The following is a 16772-nucleotide window of genomic DNA, read 5'->3' as shown; positions in this document are numbered from 1 at the left end:
CACTGCAGATTCGCACCTGTCTTCAAAACTCCCTAAGCTGTCTGGACATATCTGACACACAGTCCCCGCTGGAGTGACACCGTGAACCTCCGTGAATTCAGTGCTGGCTGGGGCTGGCTTGGCTATACTTTCAGACACCAGGATACCAACTTTTCCAAAAGCCAAAGTCACCAGGGCAGGAATTTCCCTAACTCTGTCCTCTGTGATGGAAGACCTGGCTGGGGCCTGGTGCTTGGTGGGGCTGAAGGCCACTCTGGTTGGAGCTTCCCAGGATGCCAGCAGCTCCATTGCTGCACAAGCGGCCTTCTCAGCTGTCCACCGTATGCCTCTAGCCAGGCTCCTCACCCAGAGCATCTGGAACGTTCCCCTACAGACAGGAAAATGGAGGTCCCAGAGAGATGAAGAAAAGCTCGTGGCTGGGTGGTGGTAGCATATGCCTTTAATCCAAGCATTTGGGAGGCAGAGGCAGGTGGATCTCTTTGAGTTTGAGGCTAGCCTGCTCTACAGAGGGAGTTCCAGGACAGCAAGGGCTACATGGAGAAACCCTATCTTGAAAAAAAGGAAGGAAGGGAGGAAGGAAAGAAGAAGAGACTCTCTCTTAAGATCAGACCACATGGGCTGGGAGAGATAACTCGGCAGTTACGAGCACTGACTGCTCTTCCAGAGATCTGAGTTCAAATCCCAGCAGCCACATGGCTCACAACCATCTGTAATGAGATCTTATGCCTTCTTCGGTGTGTCTGAAGACAGCTGCAGTGTACTTATATATAATTAATAAATAAATAAATATATATATATATATATAAATAAATAAATAAATTTTTAAGATCAGACCACACATTGAGGCCCAGCTGGGGCTTACACTCCTGACCAGTATTTCCTAGTGTCTACCCAGCATCTGGGGAAGCTCTTCAGCTTGGAGAGAGAACAGGTTGTGCACAGAGGAAAGGGCCTAAGGAGGAAACCGGGAGAGCCTGGCACAGCTCAGAGAGCAGTGGTCCCCACACAAAGCCAGAGGAGCTCTGAACAGCTCACAGCCTTACTTCCCTCCAAGGGTGCTGTCCCGGAGAATACCGTTTCCAGTTAACCGTAACACTGGATCAGAGTACCCTAGCTGACTACAATTCTCACCTGGTAAGAAGGCTTAATGGGTTGGTGCTGGGAAATAGTGTGGCAGCCCGGGAACATTCTCTGAGCTGGGGGGAAGTCTGCACACACAGAGAGATGATTCCAGCATCCAGCACGCTCAGCTACTGAGTCTTTTGTGCATGAAAGGAAGCTGAGGCAGGGAACAAGGTCCCAAATCTTCGACTAGTGACCGTGACGGTTAACCTTGACGGTCAAATGGACAGGACCTGGAATCACCACAGAAGCACACCCTCGAGTGTGTCTCTGAAGGCGTTTCCACAGAGGTCCACCTGAAGGGGGACGGGTCATCATGCCGAGGCCTGGGACCCCGGGCTGGCTGACAGGAAAAAGTGAGCTGAGCCTCAGCCTCTCTCTGTGCTTCTGCTATTGTTTCCTGCCTGCAAAGTTGAAGTCCTCAGCTGCCTTGTGCTCCTACAGCCATGACTGCCCACCATAATGGACAGTGCCCTCAAACGATGGGCCAAAGCAAACCCTTCCTTAAAATTGCTTTTTTTCCCCCACAGTACTGGGGAAAAATAGGTAATACCATAACCCATGTGGGCCTTTCCTCCCTCTGTAAAAGGGAGAAGTAAATTAAAATCTGAGACAAATTGTCCCCCAGGTTCTTTAAAGTGAAGGCGGCTGTTGGCAAACGTGAGGCTTCGGGGCATAGCCCAAAGTCAGCATCCAGGTGGAATATACCATTGACAGCTCCCGTTTCCCATTGCCAGTGCATACACATTTTGTATTCTACTCCAAATATTCTGTCTGTTTAACATATAAATATTTGTCTTAAAATAGTCTTTGAATCCAATTGAAAATGTCATGGGGCTTCCTGTCACTCAACCACGAACTCCAGTTTGAACAAAAAAAGAAATGAAGAGATTTCTTGAAGCAATCACCAGGTGGCAAATGCTGTGTGTGTGCTGTGCGTGCAGCTGTCGTTTCGTCTGCACCGAAGTCACAGAAGTTGCTACTATTAATCATGAGGGAAACAGAGACTCAGAGAGGTTGATCAAGCCGTCAAGGTCACCCAGCCAATGCAGTACAGAGCCAATACACCCCCAATGTGTCTATCTGCCCTAAGGCCAGGAATAGAATCTTGTCCCTCAGAATCCCAGAGCCCATCTCTTCCCACCGGGACTGAGAGTCTCCCATTTGGTGAATCTCTAAGAAGCAACACACTCTAGTCCTCAGAGACCTGTGGCGTAGGGTCAGGCAGTGATAAGGGTGGTGTCAGCAGGCAGTTCCCTAAGATAACACATTTGCAAGGTTGTCCATGACAGAGCACCAATTTACTAGTGCTAGACTGCTCCCCTCACCAATCTGAGAGTGACCAGAGAGGGACAGCCACAGACTCACGCCTTCTCCCAGGTCCCTGCAGATCAGGAAGCAATCACCCTGTGTGAAAACTACCTGCAAATCTATCTACATTGTAATGCCTCCCCTCCCCCGTGACTTTATAAAACACTTAACATATAAACACAACTGTTTGTTTGTTTGTTTGTTTGTTTCTGTTTAGCGATTAAGCCCAGGTCTCCTGCATGTTGGGCAAATGCTTTACCATCAAACTGTAATCCTAGCCACACTGCATATTTTTCTTCAGAGCAAAAGTATCAAAACTCTTAAAAAACAAACAAACAAACCCCACCAACCACCTCAGTTAGTACAGGTGAGTTACCTCCAGGTCAGAGAGCCTTTTCCTGTTGCAACAAACCCTCCCCCGGCTCAAGGCATCTCTGGCTCCTTCCCCAGTGTGCAGACCGCAGAGTGTGCTCTAGTTTCCCTGACTTGGGAAATGTGAGAGGCAGGAGGAGCCTCTGTATTCTTGCCTGGAGAAGAGGGTTTATGGGAGGGTGAACAGTGAGATGGCGGGAAGGCGTTAGGCTGGTGGTTCTCAACCTGTGGGTCGCGACCCCCCAGAGGGCTCATGTGGTAGATATTTATGTTACAATTCACCACAGTGGTGAAATCACTGTTACGAAGTAGCACTAGAACTATTTTATGGTTGGGGAAATCACCACAACATGAGGAACTATATTAAAAGGTCACAGCATTAGGAAGGCGGAAAACCACTGCTTTTTTTACACTGAAATAACGTCACAAATCTGCAGTGCTCAAAAAACAAGAACTGTGCAATACGGTCACAAAAGTTTTTTTTTTTTTTAAATTACAAAACAGAAAAACCCCTAATGTTTTAGGGCTGGAGGGATGGTTCAGCTGTTATGAGCACTGGCAGAAAACCCCTGCTCAGTTCCCAGCACCACATGGCTGCTTACAACCACCTTAACTCCAATCACAGAGTCCAATGCCTGCTGCTGGCCTCCAAGGACACAGTCCTTGGGATGCTTACACAGGTCAGCAAACTACTCACACACATAAAATCAAAACTAAACGAAGCTTTTAAAGATGTCACCTTTGAAGTGACCTTGTGGTTTTCTGTTGTCCTTGACCGTATGCGGCCTGAAGACTACGGGTTGGCCACCCCCTGCATATTGGCCCAGACGGAACCGCAGGTTTGGTAAGAACCTATGAGCTGAGGATGACTTCTTGCTATTTCCTTTCTCCAGACTCCTGTTTATCCTATCCACCTGATGGGTTTTATTGTGAGCCCAGGATTCAGCTGGCCTCAGCCTGCTCCTTCTGCCTTGGCGCTTCAAGCACCGAGACTGAGGACATGCCACCCCGGCAGGCTGACCTGGGCATTTCTGAAAACCACTACGTCATGAGCTACAAAACCTCTGCATCTTTAACTTTGCCTTTGGCTTTGGATTCACGGGATGTGCTCCATCCAGCTGATGACTTTCTGGATTTTTTTTTTTTTTTTTTTTTTGTGCTCTATTCTGTTATTCCTGGTGCTTCATGTTTTTAAAATGATGTCAGTTTAAAAAAAAAAAAAACCTAAAACGACTTATCTCAAATGGAAAATCCATGTTATTACTGTGGATCTAATGCTTAAAGATGTTAATTTCCTCTGACAAGACAGTGAAATAAACCCATAAGCTAAAGAGAGTTCCTTCTGTCTACCCACAGTGCTGGGAAAAGCCATACCCACAATATGTCCTGATTATCCTGAGCCAAGTCTAGCCACAGCATGGTAGGTGGGAACAACCTTGAGGGGTTTGCTCAGCAGGCCAAGTCCCCCTACCTTTGGTGTCTTCATCCTCGATGGTGGTGTTGGTGCTCTCAGAGGATTCCTGCCAAAGAGAAGAGGGAGGCGATGAGGACGGCCTGGCTGCAGGAGGGGCTGGGTTAGGTTGGTGACCTGACTGCCTGGCTGCCCGGCGATTCGATGGACTCTGTGGCCTCCCCGGCTCTGCCGTCCAGATGCTTCATACGAACCCTGCCAGACCCTCCAGCCTGAGGGAACCCAACTAAACAGGTGGCCAAGCAGGGCCAGTATGAGGCGGTCCCTGCAAGGAGATCCCTGGTCTCTCTGGGAGGGTTGAGAGGGGGCTTTGGGGGCCCTTTCTGCTCAGAGGGCAAAGAAGGGGTTACAGAAGAGCAGAAAGACACCATGGAAGCCGCAGAATGGGAGAGAAATACACACACTGGCAGGAAAAGAAGAAAGAGAGAGGCCCAGTGTGAGAGAGGGTGGGCTTTTCAGAGGGGAGAAAAACCGCGCAACCAACGGAGACAGCCATGAAACCAGAAGAAGAGGAACACGAGCCACCGTGTCGCCCCTGACACACTCTAGACAGAGGCATGGCTGTGGTTCCTCTGCTGGAGTAGCACAAGCCCAAGAAGCCTCCATGATGTCTGCTGCTTTGGCCAAATGGAGCCCCATCCTAGCAGCCAACAACGGCACAAACCAAGCCCTGAGATGAGCTCTTGAGCAGAGGGGTGGGAGAAGCAAGAAGCCAAGGGCTGGACTTGGTTCGAATCCACCTTTGGACTGGAGGAAGGCCTTGGATCTGCTGTTGGCCTGCTGGTCTGGGCCATGGAATTGGAGGTGTCAACAGAAACACGCAAACAACACACACACACACACACACACACACAACACACATATTGTCACACAATGCACACGTACCACGCATGCCCTGAGCACGCTCTCCCCCGCCCTGGGTTCCTGTGCAGCCTGCAGGAGGGAGGCAGGAGCGAGGGAGCAAAGGTCTGAGGCCCAGCATTTACCCGTGTTTGGGAGACGGCAGACACTCACCATTAACTGAACGCTGGAACTGGACTTTCTTTTCTGGAAAAACAAGGAGAAGAGATGGGACAGGAAAAGACACAGCATGAAAACAGCAGGGAGGTTAGGAAGGAGGATGGCCTCGGGGCCATCCCCTGTGGTCCTTTCTGATCAGCAACGTCTAGCCTGGTATTTTCTGGATCCTCAAAGGCCTGTATCTGGCTCTATTGATCTAAGCTCTGAGCTGAAGGCCAAGCTTGGCTTCCACTAGGGCTGACTGCCATGCTTCAGTCTAAGAGGAAAGTTTGGCTCGTATCTTAGATGCTGGCTGCCTAGTCCTTTTAGGGGACAGCAGGGTGCTCAGACCCGAGATGAACCCCAGCCTCTCCATGGTTTTCTACTAAACAAACCCTGCTCCTAGGCACACTGTCACTTGGGAAGTTTGTCTTTCTAGTTTTGTTCCTCGTGAAACCCAAGGCCATATGTATGCCAGACGAGTGCTCTGTTATTGAGTCCTGTACAGAAGAGCAGGTCCCCTCTGAGGACTTTGATAAATTTTTCTTGATGGAACCTGGTCATGTCCACTTTCAAGAATATTCTTGGGTGACCCCGCGGGCACCTTGACAGTCCCTTGTGTTCATGACTTCTCAGCAACTGTGTTATTCTGCTCCTTCATGCTGATAGAGAGACTGAGGCACAGCCAGAAGTATGGGACTGAGCCTGCTGTCCCTGCCAGTTGGCCTAGTCTAGTCTATGCAGTCTGTCCCAATCTGGTGTTAACTATAGGTCCAGGGAAGAAGTGGGGACAGTGTAGGCTTCTTCTCCTTCACTCAGTCCTCAGAGCCAAGCATCTTGAAGATTTGCTCATAGGTAGTCTACAGGTCCTGAGTGACACTTACATCCAGAGAAGACAGATGGGAGCCCTGAGAGGAATGGTAGTCTTCACAGTCTCTCTCAGAAGTCAATTGCCATGCTAAAGGGAAACATAGGTGCTGAGAGCAAAGCTCTTTCTTCTGCCCGGGACTTCTAACAGACTATCCTCAAAAGTTTGTGCTGTCCTAGATACCCTTCCTTCTGAGAGCCAGAAGCCCCTTTCCTACTACCCCATGAAGAGAGTAAAGGAGAGACTAAAGGTCTCTCTTTAAAAGGTCTCTCCAGTGTAGGCCTATGCGGCATTGAGCACTGGATATGCCTTGAGACTCAGGTTAGATTTGGGACTTCCTGCTTGTATATTCCAGTAAACGTCTGTATGCTAATGTATACCCTTTAACTAGGGCCTCAACACACTGGGAAATATACCTCTCTGGAGCTTTTTATCTCATGTTCATGGGACATGACTCCTACACAGGTGACTGGGTAGTGTGGTTTCATCACAAAGCACGATATGCCTCTTTCTTCCTCTCTCTCTTCCTCTCTTCCTCTATGCCCCTTTCTTCCTCTCTTTCTCTCTTTCTCTCTCCCTCTCCTTCTCTAGGCTGGCCTCCCTCCATGGCTACAGCTTGGTCAGACAGTGTGTAGGGAAGGGGGACAGGCTGACACAGCCCAGCTGTCAGCAGAAACCCAAGGAGACCCACACGGACCGAAAGGTTCCAGGCGGGACATGAAGAGAGAACACAGGGCAGAGACTGTATCAGATTCGGACGCACAGTGACAGGATGGGACATGGGGGAGAGGTGGACAACGGCACGGATGGGACACCAACAGGGCAGTGAGTGGGGTGAGGGGTGGGGACAGTGGACTCCTCCTATGGAGACCAAGCCTAAAGGAGGCCAGGGCTGGACCCTGCTCCGTGGGGACAGTGACTCTATCTCCTAGAATGACAAGTGAGGGTGACGGTTATCCCGCCTGACCAGCACTTAAGAGTTGGGGATGAAAGTGAGGGCTGTCAGCAAAAGCAGGGTTACTTCTCCTAGAACCTTAGAGCGGGCTCTAAGGTCAACAAGGGTTGCCGAAAAGAATCACAGTCCATCTTGGCCCTCAAAAGCCTGTAAAGACTCAGGAAGTACAAGAGTGAGCTCCTGTCAGTCAGGCCCAGTCACTTCCCTTGGTGACAGAACAGGCTGCACAGCCTCTCCAGTCAAGCTCCACATGGAGCGATTCATCTCTCAGCACACAACTGTAGAAACGGTGTGGAGAGAGCACAGATTCTTAAGGGGGAACCTTAAGCTGGGGGGTGTGTCTGTATGATGCAGCTCCCAGAGGCCTCTCTGGTGAGACCACCTCACCAGGCTTTATAAACAACTCTGTGCTCTCCTGGTAGAGATAGCAGGACCAGGGCTAACCCCTGGGAAGAAGCATCAGTGAGGCTCCGACTCAACCCCATGGCTTTTGGACTTGAGGATTTGAGTGCATAATTGCTACCTCCCCCAGTCCTGGTAGCTTCTCTGCTCCATGGAGGAACAAGGTATAGCCAAGTACCCCAAGTCCTAAGCCAGCCCCCAATTACTCTTCCCTCCTCCATGTCTAAGAAGGGAAGGAAGCTGAGGTAAGGAGAGGTGGCTAGGCCAGGGACAACCTTTGTGTTTCTCTTCAGTCACATCTAGACCACCCTGAGAAGTCGCTTAGGGTGCAACCTGCCCTGAAAGAAGCAGGCACATTTTGTCCAGCTGTGCTCCTAGAAATCACCCCGGTAACTAGCAGAGTACCTTGCAAAAGCAATTCTTAATCTTGGCCAGTGCTTCCTTCTGCCTCTGTCTAGGGGTGGCCAGATCTGCAGTTTCAGCCTTAGCTCTAGCCCAGCATGAGCCTCTCCTGATCCCAAACCCAGTGGCCCTTCAATAGTCTGCCAGAGCCAATCCAGACCAGAATATCTCAACTCAGCGGCTACACCTCATGGATAGAGAGGGTCCCAGCCTCTTTAAACCTGCAGCCCCATACAGTACATCCCTCTAGAACCATAAGGAAGGAACGCTGAGTCAGGACCCTCAGAGAGCAGAGCAGGGTCTACCATAAGATGTCTGTTAACTCTGGGACAGATTGTTAACTTTTCATCTGAGGTTTCCAAGTGGTTCCTTGAGCATGCTTTGTTTTTGAGAGAAAACAGTCTGACATGCAAAACAGGAAAGATATCCCTGATCTCCTGGCACATATGAGCACTGTTCACACTCTCAGCCTGTGTTAGCCCAGCTGATCCTCACAACCATCCGAGGAGGGAGAGAAGGAAGCGCAGCCCCAGGACTTGAACCAGCTATGCCCCCAGGCGTCAGTAACCCACCCTGTTCTGTAACCCAGCATGATGACTCCAGCGTGGAGTTGTTGAGCTTAAAATACTTGCAGGAGACCCAGGACCTTGAAAACTGGGTCTTCCCCTTTCTAAATCTCTCAACTCCAGGACCCTCCCTAGAATATTTGGGTCCAAAAAGTTCATTTTGAGAAGCATTGATTTTTGTCTAATAATCAAATAATTATGTACAGTCTTAATGGCAGAGACACATTCTGAGAAATGTATCATGAGTTGGTTATGTCATGTCACCATGTAGGCATCTTTATGCCTACATAAATTATGTCATTATGTTACTATATAGGCACTTAGACCACTATATAGGCACCATAGTCCACTATATAGGCACCATAGTCCATTATATAAGCACCTTAGACCACTATATAGGCACCATAGTCCACTATATAAGCACCATAGTCCACTACATAAGCACCTTAGACCACTATATAGGCACCACAGACCACTATATAGGCACCACAGACCACTATATAGGCACCACAGACCACTATATAGGCACCTTAGGCCACATGATATCTCTAGTGATCCTAGACTCCAAATCCACACAGCATGTTACTATACCAAACACAGACGGCATCTGGTAAGTACTATGTCTCTCAATAAGTCTAAGCATGTCTAAGTATGGCAAGGGCCTGGCGTGGCGGTGCACACCTGTGAATCCACCACTCTGGAGGCCAGGCCAGGAAGATGGGGAGTTTGAGGCTGGCTTGGGCTACACAGTGATTCTGTCTTCACAGAGTAAAGGAGGGGAGCAGTTGGGGCGAGGTATGGTAACACTGCTAGGCCACAGGAGCTTCTTGGCTCCACCATAATCCCGGAGGGTCACCATTACATATAAGGTCTGTCTCTGCCTGAGCATCGTTACACAGCATGTAGCCACGGACCTCAAGCACATACCATGAGACAGGAGAATGGTTAGATTGGGAAGAAAGGTTGCTTTTTTTGGGGGGGGGGTGTTTTCAGAGCTGAAATCTTAGAAATTATCACCAAGTCCACATCCCACCTGAGGCACCTAAGAGAACCTGAGGTGGGAAGGGGGAATGGGCAGAGGGGAAGCCCAATTCCGGCCTGAGCTTCTCCCCCATGCAGTCCCAGGCAGCCCATAGCCATTCTGATAGAAGCTGTGCAGCCACCAGCACACACTGAATGGCCACCCAGGCCATTCAGGACCTCACACCTTCTTATGCCCTGGGTGGGTGGGCACAGAGCCCAGAATAAAGCAGTCTCCGGGGACGAGACCCCCGACTCCCACCCCACGAGGCATTCAGGTAACAGAGAAGGAGAGGGCTGCAGAGAGCAGAGGGACTAGGCCTCAGAGAGCAGAGGAAGAAGTGAGGAAAACAGGAAAGAGGGGCCAGAAAGTATGGAGAGAGGCAATTTGGGCATCAGGGGTGGGCACAGGGTGACAGGCATTGGTGGAAAAGAGGGCCCTCTGGATCCCAATGCCTGATGAAATAAATAGCTGTCCATTCTCCAAGGGCCTTTCAGGCTACACTAGTGTACGCATAGGCCAGGGCCCATCCCTCACATCTGGGTAGGAGGAGGTCACCTCAGTGACCATTTCTGTCCCCTTTGCACCTCTGCACAGTTTTCCAGTCCCATAGAACCCCAGATCTACCCTCCTTAAGATCTGCCCCTCTCCTGTGCTGTGGGCAACCCAGGCCACCTGTCACCCCCAATCTGCTTTCAGCAAACTCGGTGAGAGGTGGGCACCAGAGCACAGACTGGGTAATCTGGGGAGGGCTTCGTCCTGGATCTGACGTGTCACCATTGGTGAGGCCAGGGCTTGTCTGAGGCCTGACAGCAGGTCTCTGCCAGAGTCAGGCCTGCTGGCTCCTGGGGACTTACCTTCACGCCATCATTCTTCTTGTTTCCTCCACTCTTCCCTCCTGTGGAGGAGAGAAAGTAGAGAGTTAGCAACACCAGGCAGGGCACTAGGGCCCACAGCGTGAGGAAGAGCAGCATTTGCAGGCAGCAGAGCAGCCGGCTGAGAGTAGTGGAAGGTGGACTGTTGGAACACAGTCGGCTTGGCGGCCAGTGAGAGACTTCCTCCTCCTTCCACGTGTCTTCTTCCACCGTCTACTCCCTCGTCAACAACCCACAGGGTGGGCCTGGGATCCCCAGTTCTCAGCAGTCCCAGGGACAGCCCTGTGACTTTGGGGCCTGGAGAGGTGTCCAGTGTGCCCCGGGACTGAAGGGTTGCTGTTTCAGCCTGGGGATTCCCTCTGGATCCCTGACACCAGTGCTGTTGGTGGCCAACTCAGAAGCCTGCAGTCTGATTGAGAGCTGGAAGCGCCCTGCTTTGGCCCCCACCTGCCCCGGCCTTCTCTAATTTTAGCCCCATGCTGCTGCTGAGGTCATGTGTCAGCCCTGCCTACTCACTCTGGACAGCTGCGGACTGCATTTTGCTGGTGACAAGAAGCAGATGTCCCCCTGCTGGGGCCCACCCCTGCCTGAGCACTCATCCCCTGCCTTTCTTCTCAAGCAGTCTAGGCCCAACTAAGCTCAACCCCTGGAAGCCCATTGTGGAGCTGGCTGAATCACGGTGGTGACAAAAACCCAGCCATGGCTCTCACAGAGGCTTGTACCTTGCATTTCCCTTACCTCCCTCATCTCCTGGCTGGAGCCCTGGCAGTGGGCAGGGCAGCGGGCAGCATGAACGCCCAGCCCTGCCCTGCTGTGTTATCTGGACACTTCAGACTTTTAAAAAATGCCTTAAATGAGACACGGCTCTGTGAAGTGCTTAGCACAGCATTCAGGGCATATACAGTCGGTGCTCAATTACAGCTCTGGTTAGTCCTTCTCCAGAAAGCCCTAAGAGGGTGAACTGGGGTGGAGACACTGATGGCCATGGGGCTCTGAGGGGTGAACTCCCAGGTAGCCCAGCTCTTAGTCCTTGTATAACTCCCCCGGTAACCTGTCAAAACTCCCAAGAGGTAGAAGTCATTTCTGTATGCCAAGTCTGAAAGGACTGGAGTCTGTCTCTCCAGGCTGCACAAGTGGGTACAGAAAGACCAGCAGGGGAGTGTGTTTGCCTTGTAGACTCTCAGTCCAGTGTTGTACAGGTTTGTGTCCAACGTAGCCAGACTGGCCTGTCCAATGTAGCCACACTGGCCCTGATGCACTGTGTGACCTTGTTCTGATCTTCCTGCCTTCATTTCCTGAGTCCTGGGATTACAGCCATGTGCCACCATACCAGACACACACACACACACACACACACACACACACAAACACACACACACACATACACACACACATACACACACACAGGCACACGCACATACACACACAGGCACACACACATGCATGCACACACACATGCATGCACACACACACATGCATGCACACACACACAGGCACACACACTTGCATGCACACACACATGCATGCACACACACACAGGCACACACACACACACACACACACGTTGCTGTTGGGTTTGGGCTTTGTTGTTTTGCTTTGTTTCTCTAGACAAGGTCTCTCTGTGTAGTCCTGGCTGTCCTGGAACTCGTTTTGCAGACCAGGCTAGCCTTGCTTCTTATTTGTTACTGGAGATAGGCTTCATGCATTTCGGGCAAGTACTCTTCCATCTAAGCTACATCCCTATATCCCAGACTGATTTTCAAAATATCACACAAAGGGGGGCGGGGCGGCAAAAAAAATCACAAAAACCTGGGGTGAGGGGTGGGGGGGTCTGTAAAATCTCTTGTTTTGTTTTGTTGTTTTGTTTTGTTGTTTTAAGCTGCTATGTGTGTCTTTGTGTGCACATGTGGAGGGTAATGTTAGATACCTTGATCACACTTTTCCTTTTTTTTTTTTTTGGCAGAGTCTCACTATTTAGCTCTGACTAGAACTTGCTATGTAGAGCAGGCCAGTCTCAAACTCACAGAGATCCACTTGCTTCTCTGCCTCCTGAGTGCGGGGATTAATGAAAGACACACACCACCAGCTCCTTCATATTTCCTGAGACAGGGTTTCTCACTAAGCCTAGGTTTACTGGTCTGCTAGACTGCTGGCCAGCTAGCCCCGTCTCCCAGTGGTTGGGATTACAGGCAGGGACAGACAGTAGCTTTTCACATGGGTGCCGGGGATCTGAACTCAATCCACACACTTGTCCAGCAAGCCATTTCCCACAGAGCCATTTCTCCAGCTCCCAAATCTCCTGATTTTTAATGATTAGTAATCTATTCCCCAATTTTTCTTTTATTTCTTCCTTTTTTCTTCTCTCTTCTTCCCTTTTTTTAAAAATTGGAAACCAAAGACAGATCCAAAAATCTTTCTTTCTTTTTTTAAATTTATTTAGTTATTTATGTATGCTTGTGTGAATGTGTATGTACCACATGTGTGAAGGCCAGAAGAGACCATTAGAGCCCCCAGACTGGAGGCAGTTGTGAGCCTCCATGTAAGTCCTGAGAAGTAAGAAGTAAGAGTAGTAAGTGCTCCTGACTGCTGCAGCATCACTCTAGCATCCTCCCACCCCAAACAAACAAAGAACCACTTCTTACACAGCCCTGGCCTATGGAGCAATAGAGCATGGGCTCTGAGTCTGTGGGCTTTGAGGCTGGTACTTTCCAGGGTGCTATAATTGTAAAACAACAAAACAAGCCGAGCCAACCCTCCGTCCGTCTGTCTGTGCGACTTTCACTTGTGTTCAGTGAAAGGAATGGCCAGAACCATGTCTCAGGAGAGTTCAGTGTGGATGAAGCCCACACCTAAAGCTGGGCTTCCCTTTCTGGCTGGATAGGTTGGACCCTCCTAGGGGACCCAGGACCCTGCTCAGAAGCGACCGATGGCTTGGGCCTGTGTCTGTCTGTCCAGCAATCTGAGCTGGCCTAGTCCTAGTGCCAAGACCCCTTTAGTGAGCCCTGCCTCTTTCACTGTCTGTTCCTTTGCCCCGTCAGCATGCAGGACTCCCCAGGGAGAGCCTTAAGCGGCACTGGCCTGTCACTAACCCATGTGCCAAGAGGAGTTGCTAAGCTCTGACAATAATCCCTTTCCCTCCGGTTTAGAGCTACATGCCCAAGTACTTGGGCTCTCCCTGCCTGAGAGTTTCCTGCTCTGGTCTGCCGGGTAACCCAGCTGGTATAAAAGCTCCAGCGGAGAACTGGTCAGACCTGTGCCGAAGGCAGGTTCTGCCTCTCTCTCTCTCGAGTTCTGGAACCAGGGAGGAGACAGAGCACAGGTTCCTGTCATCTCCACATGGAAAAAAGGGCTAACCCTCCCTGCCTTGTAGTGAAACAACGTGAGCTGAAGCCAAGGGCCTGGACGATAGGTCTCTAACATTAGTGCTCCCTGGGTCTGGCTCCTTCCTGCTGGATTAGACTCCAAGAGCTGTCTTCCCCTCTCTGGCCTGGCCTGAGAAGCCCAGTGCTGCTGTAGACTGGGGAGCAGACTGAACCTCTAACTAGGCATTGGTTTGCTAGCTTTTGACTTCTCCTCTTTCCTTTATTCCTGCTGATCGTGGTGGGAGAGCTAAACCTAATTCTAGGATCTTCTGCAGCCCTGTCTCTGTGGACACCCAGCTACCCAGCAGTGTAATGGAATCCAGCAGACCTGTGCAGGGTGTACAGGGGACGCTAGCCCCACCACCTACCGGAGAAGTTCCTGGTGGCCAGCATAGTGGTGAGGATGGCTCCCTGAAACAGACAAGAGGGGCCCAAGAAGAGGCACAGGTGAGGGGAGGAGCGTAGACAGGAACAGAAGGACATGGCGAAGAGAAGTCAGTGTGCCCTTCAGAGATAAGCCAAAGTCCCCCTCCCCCCACTCCTCCACTTGACCACATACCACCCTCTAGCCCAGAGCCCATCCACTCTCCCTGGAGAAGGTAGCTTTGGCAGGCCCAGCTCTTGAGACAGACACCATTAGGTCCCACAGCCTGGCCAAAACTAATGGACTCAGGAACATTCTGAATATTAAAGGCTTCAGGAGTTTCCTGCTTGGGTTGAGAACGCAGACAATACTTTTGCTGCTAGGCTTGGAGGAACTGGCTCTAGAAGCAGTCCTTCCCTCCATGGCCCCTGGACCAGACCAGGAGGATATTAATGTGAAGAAGCCCTCTCTGTTGAGGAAGGACTAGAAACCATAGCCCAACTGATCCTTGTGTTGTGACATTAAGACCTGACTTGGGCCATCTCCAAATCCAATAGCTCCTCACGTTAAGAATCAATCGCTGATCCCCACACTTGGAAACTTCCTCTGTGACACTTCCCACTGGGTGAGGGTGAGACTCAGTTCCCCCTGACATTGAGTCAGACACCTAGGTCACCATCCTCCTTTCCAGGTCTGGAAGCAGTGGGTAAGGGGGTTCCGGGTGAGGCAGGGCCTCCACCTGTGCCCTCATCGTCCTATCAGACGCGACGACAGCTGTCTATCGTGACAGAGCCTTGCTGAGTGCAGAACATGCTCAGGACCCACCTCGAAGCCGCAGGGGCTTTCTCAGGCCTTCCAACCTATCTCTGATGCGTTCATCCACTCTTCCTCCGTGCTCTGCAACTGGGGTCTTTCTCTCAGCAGGGGTTTCAAGTCTCGTCCCATGTTGTCCCCCAAGCCCCGCCCAAGCTCTCTTAAGCCATTTGTGGTCCTCTAGAAAGTCCTCAGCAGAGTTCTGCTTGTGTGCCCTCTCAGCCAGGGTGCAGACAGGGTAGGATGGGGTCAGATATGCTGCTTGCTCCCCTAAGCCCCTTAGTGGCCGGCATGCAAGAACGTCCAGTAAACATACATGAAAACGATGAGGAAAAGAGTAAGCCCACGGTTGCCAGGCATGAGGATGGGTTACCTTCAGTTTCCTCCTGGCATTGAACTTCTTCAGGCAGTCCACGGTCTCCTGTCTGTGCATGCAGGAGGCCACAGTGGAGCGGTGCTGGAGAGAGAGTAAGAACTTGTGTGAGCGGAAGGCCTGCGGGGCCACAGACCGGACCGATATCATTTGAGCAGAAGCTTGACAATATCTTAAGGAGGATGGCCCTTCACTCTGTTACATGGTGTAGGATAGTTAGGATCGGAGTGCCAGTAAGTTAATGCCAGCGACACTCCCAACAGATGTCAACCCAGAATATGCCCCATTTATATATTGTCCCTGAGACCCACAGTGAGCCAGAGATTCTCAGAGAAGGCCCCCCACCCCACACTGGACCCGGAGGGACTGGGCCTCCTGAGTGGTTGTGACTGATGAAAGCTCACCGAGATCCAGGGGTGCTTGAGAGCCTCAGCGGCCGTGATGCGTTTGGACGGGTTGATGGTCAGCATCTTATTGATCAGATCCTTGGCTTCCGGGGTGACGGTGTCCCATTCTGGTGATGGGAACTGGAAGGGGCAGAGGGGCCAGTTTTGCCTAGCCTGCCCCAGGCCACCCCTGCGATTCTCCATCCCCTGACTGGCAGGGGAGCAGGCAGGGGTTCTCATGCCCAAACACTCAGGTATCCACAAAGTACTTAGAAACACGGGTGACAGAACCAGACTGCTACACTCGAGTCTCAGATGCTAAGCCTCTGCCCTCGGCCTCCCTATGTGCATAACAGGGGGTAAGAGCAGTAACTATGTCATAGCTTTTGGGATAATTACATGTCAAACATTCAGAAGAATGATACAAAAGGGCCCGGTGGTTTTTTTTTTTTTTTTTGGGTTTCTTTTTTTTCGGGGCTGGGGACCGAACCCAGGGCCTTGCGCTTCCTAGGCAAGCGCTCTACCACTGAGCTAAATCCCCAGCCCCCCCCCCCCCCCCCGGTGGTTTAATATATGGAAGAGAGAGAGAGAAAAAAAGCATGTCTCAGAGCCAGGTGCGGTGGGAAACAATGATTACCTCAGCACGAGGGAGGTGGGGGCAGGATGACAGGAGACCTTGGCTACACAGTGACTCTCAGACCACCCTGGTCCCATGAGACAGCTTCTGAATATTAGTTAACTATGGATAAATATGTAGATAAATAAAATGCTTGGGGCCTGTCCCGAACCTCTACCTTCTAGTGCCCCACATTTCATGACTTTTAGATCCTAGCCACCATGTGGTCATAGTCTGGCTCTGACGGTCAGTCTCGGAGCATCCCTGGACTTCATCCTCTGCAGTGGTCCTCAGATCTCTGGCCTCTTAGGCCACTGGCTCTCACCAGAAGGGGAGCATCAGCTGGAGAGGGGAGCAACACTCACATCGTAGGCACCAGCTTTGATCTGCTGGTACAGGCGGTGCTGGTCCTCATCCCAGAATGGGGGATACCCAACCAGCAAGATATACAGGATGACGCCTGGGGAGAGGAGCAGGAGAGGAGAGATGAAGCA

General features: G+C 51.1%; 1 protein-coding gene across 3 annotated transcripts in view; it reads right to left on the bottom strand.

The window, feature by feature from the left end:
* Camk2a (calcium/calmodulin-dependent protein kinase II alpha) overlaps positions 1-16772 on the bottom strand; it is a 61914-nt gene that overhangs the window by 12527 nt on the left and 32615 nt on the right. For 2 of the 3 annotated variants that reach the window (XM_087592199.1, XM_087592200.1), the window contains exons 9-15: positions 16644-16738; positions 15681-15803; positions 15277-15360; positions 14095-14137; positions 10347-10387; positions 5291-5323; positions 4277-4325 (exon numbers count right to left, since the gene is read on the bottom strand). In XM_087592199.1, coding sequence (XP_087448325.1) covers positions 4277-4325; positions 5291-5323; positions 10347-10387; positions 14095-14137; positions 15277-15360; positions 15681-15803; positions 16644-16738 — 468 coding nt within the window. The remainder of the gene's footprint in view (positions 1-4276; positions 4326-5290; positions 5324-10346; positions 10388-14094; positions 14138-15276; positions 15361-15680; positions 15804-16643; positions 16739-16772) is intronic. The other variant, NM_012920.1, reaches the window with a different exon arrangement.

The sequence above is a fragment of the Rattus norvegicus genome, chromosome 18, assembly GCF_021556685.1.
Source record: "Rattus norvegicus strain SHRSP/BbbUtx chromosome 18, alternate assembly SHRSP_T2T, whole genome shotgun sequence".
Classification (NCBI taxonomy): domain Eukaryota; kingdom Metazoa; phylum Chordata; class Mammalia; order Rodentia; family Muridae; genus Rattus; species Rattus norvegicus.
Note: the sequence above shows the minus strand (reverse complement) of the source record. Positions and strands in the feature narration are given on the sequence as shown.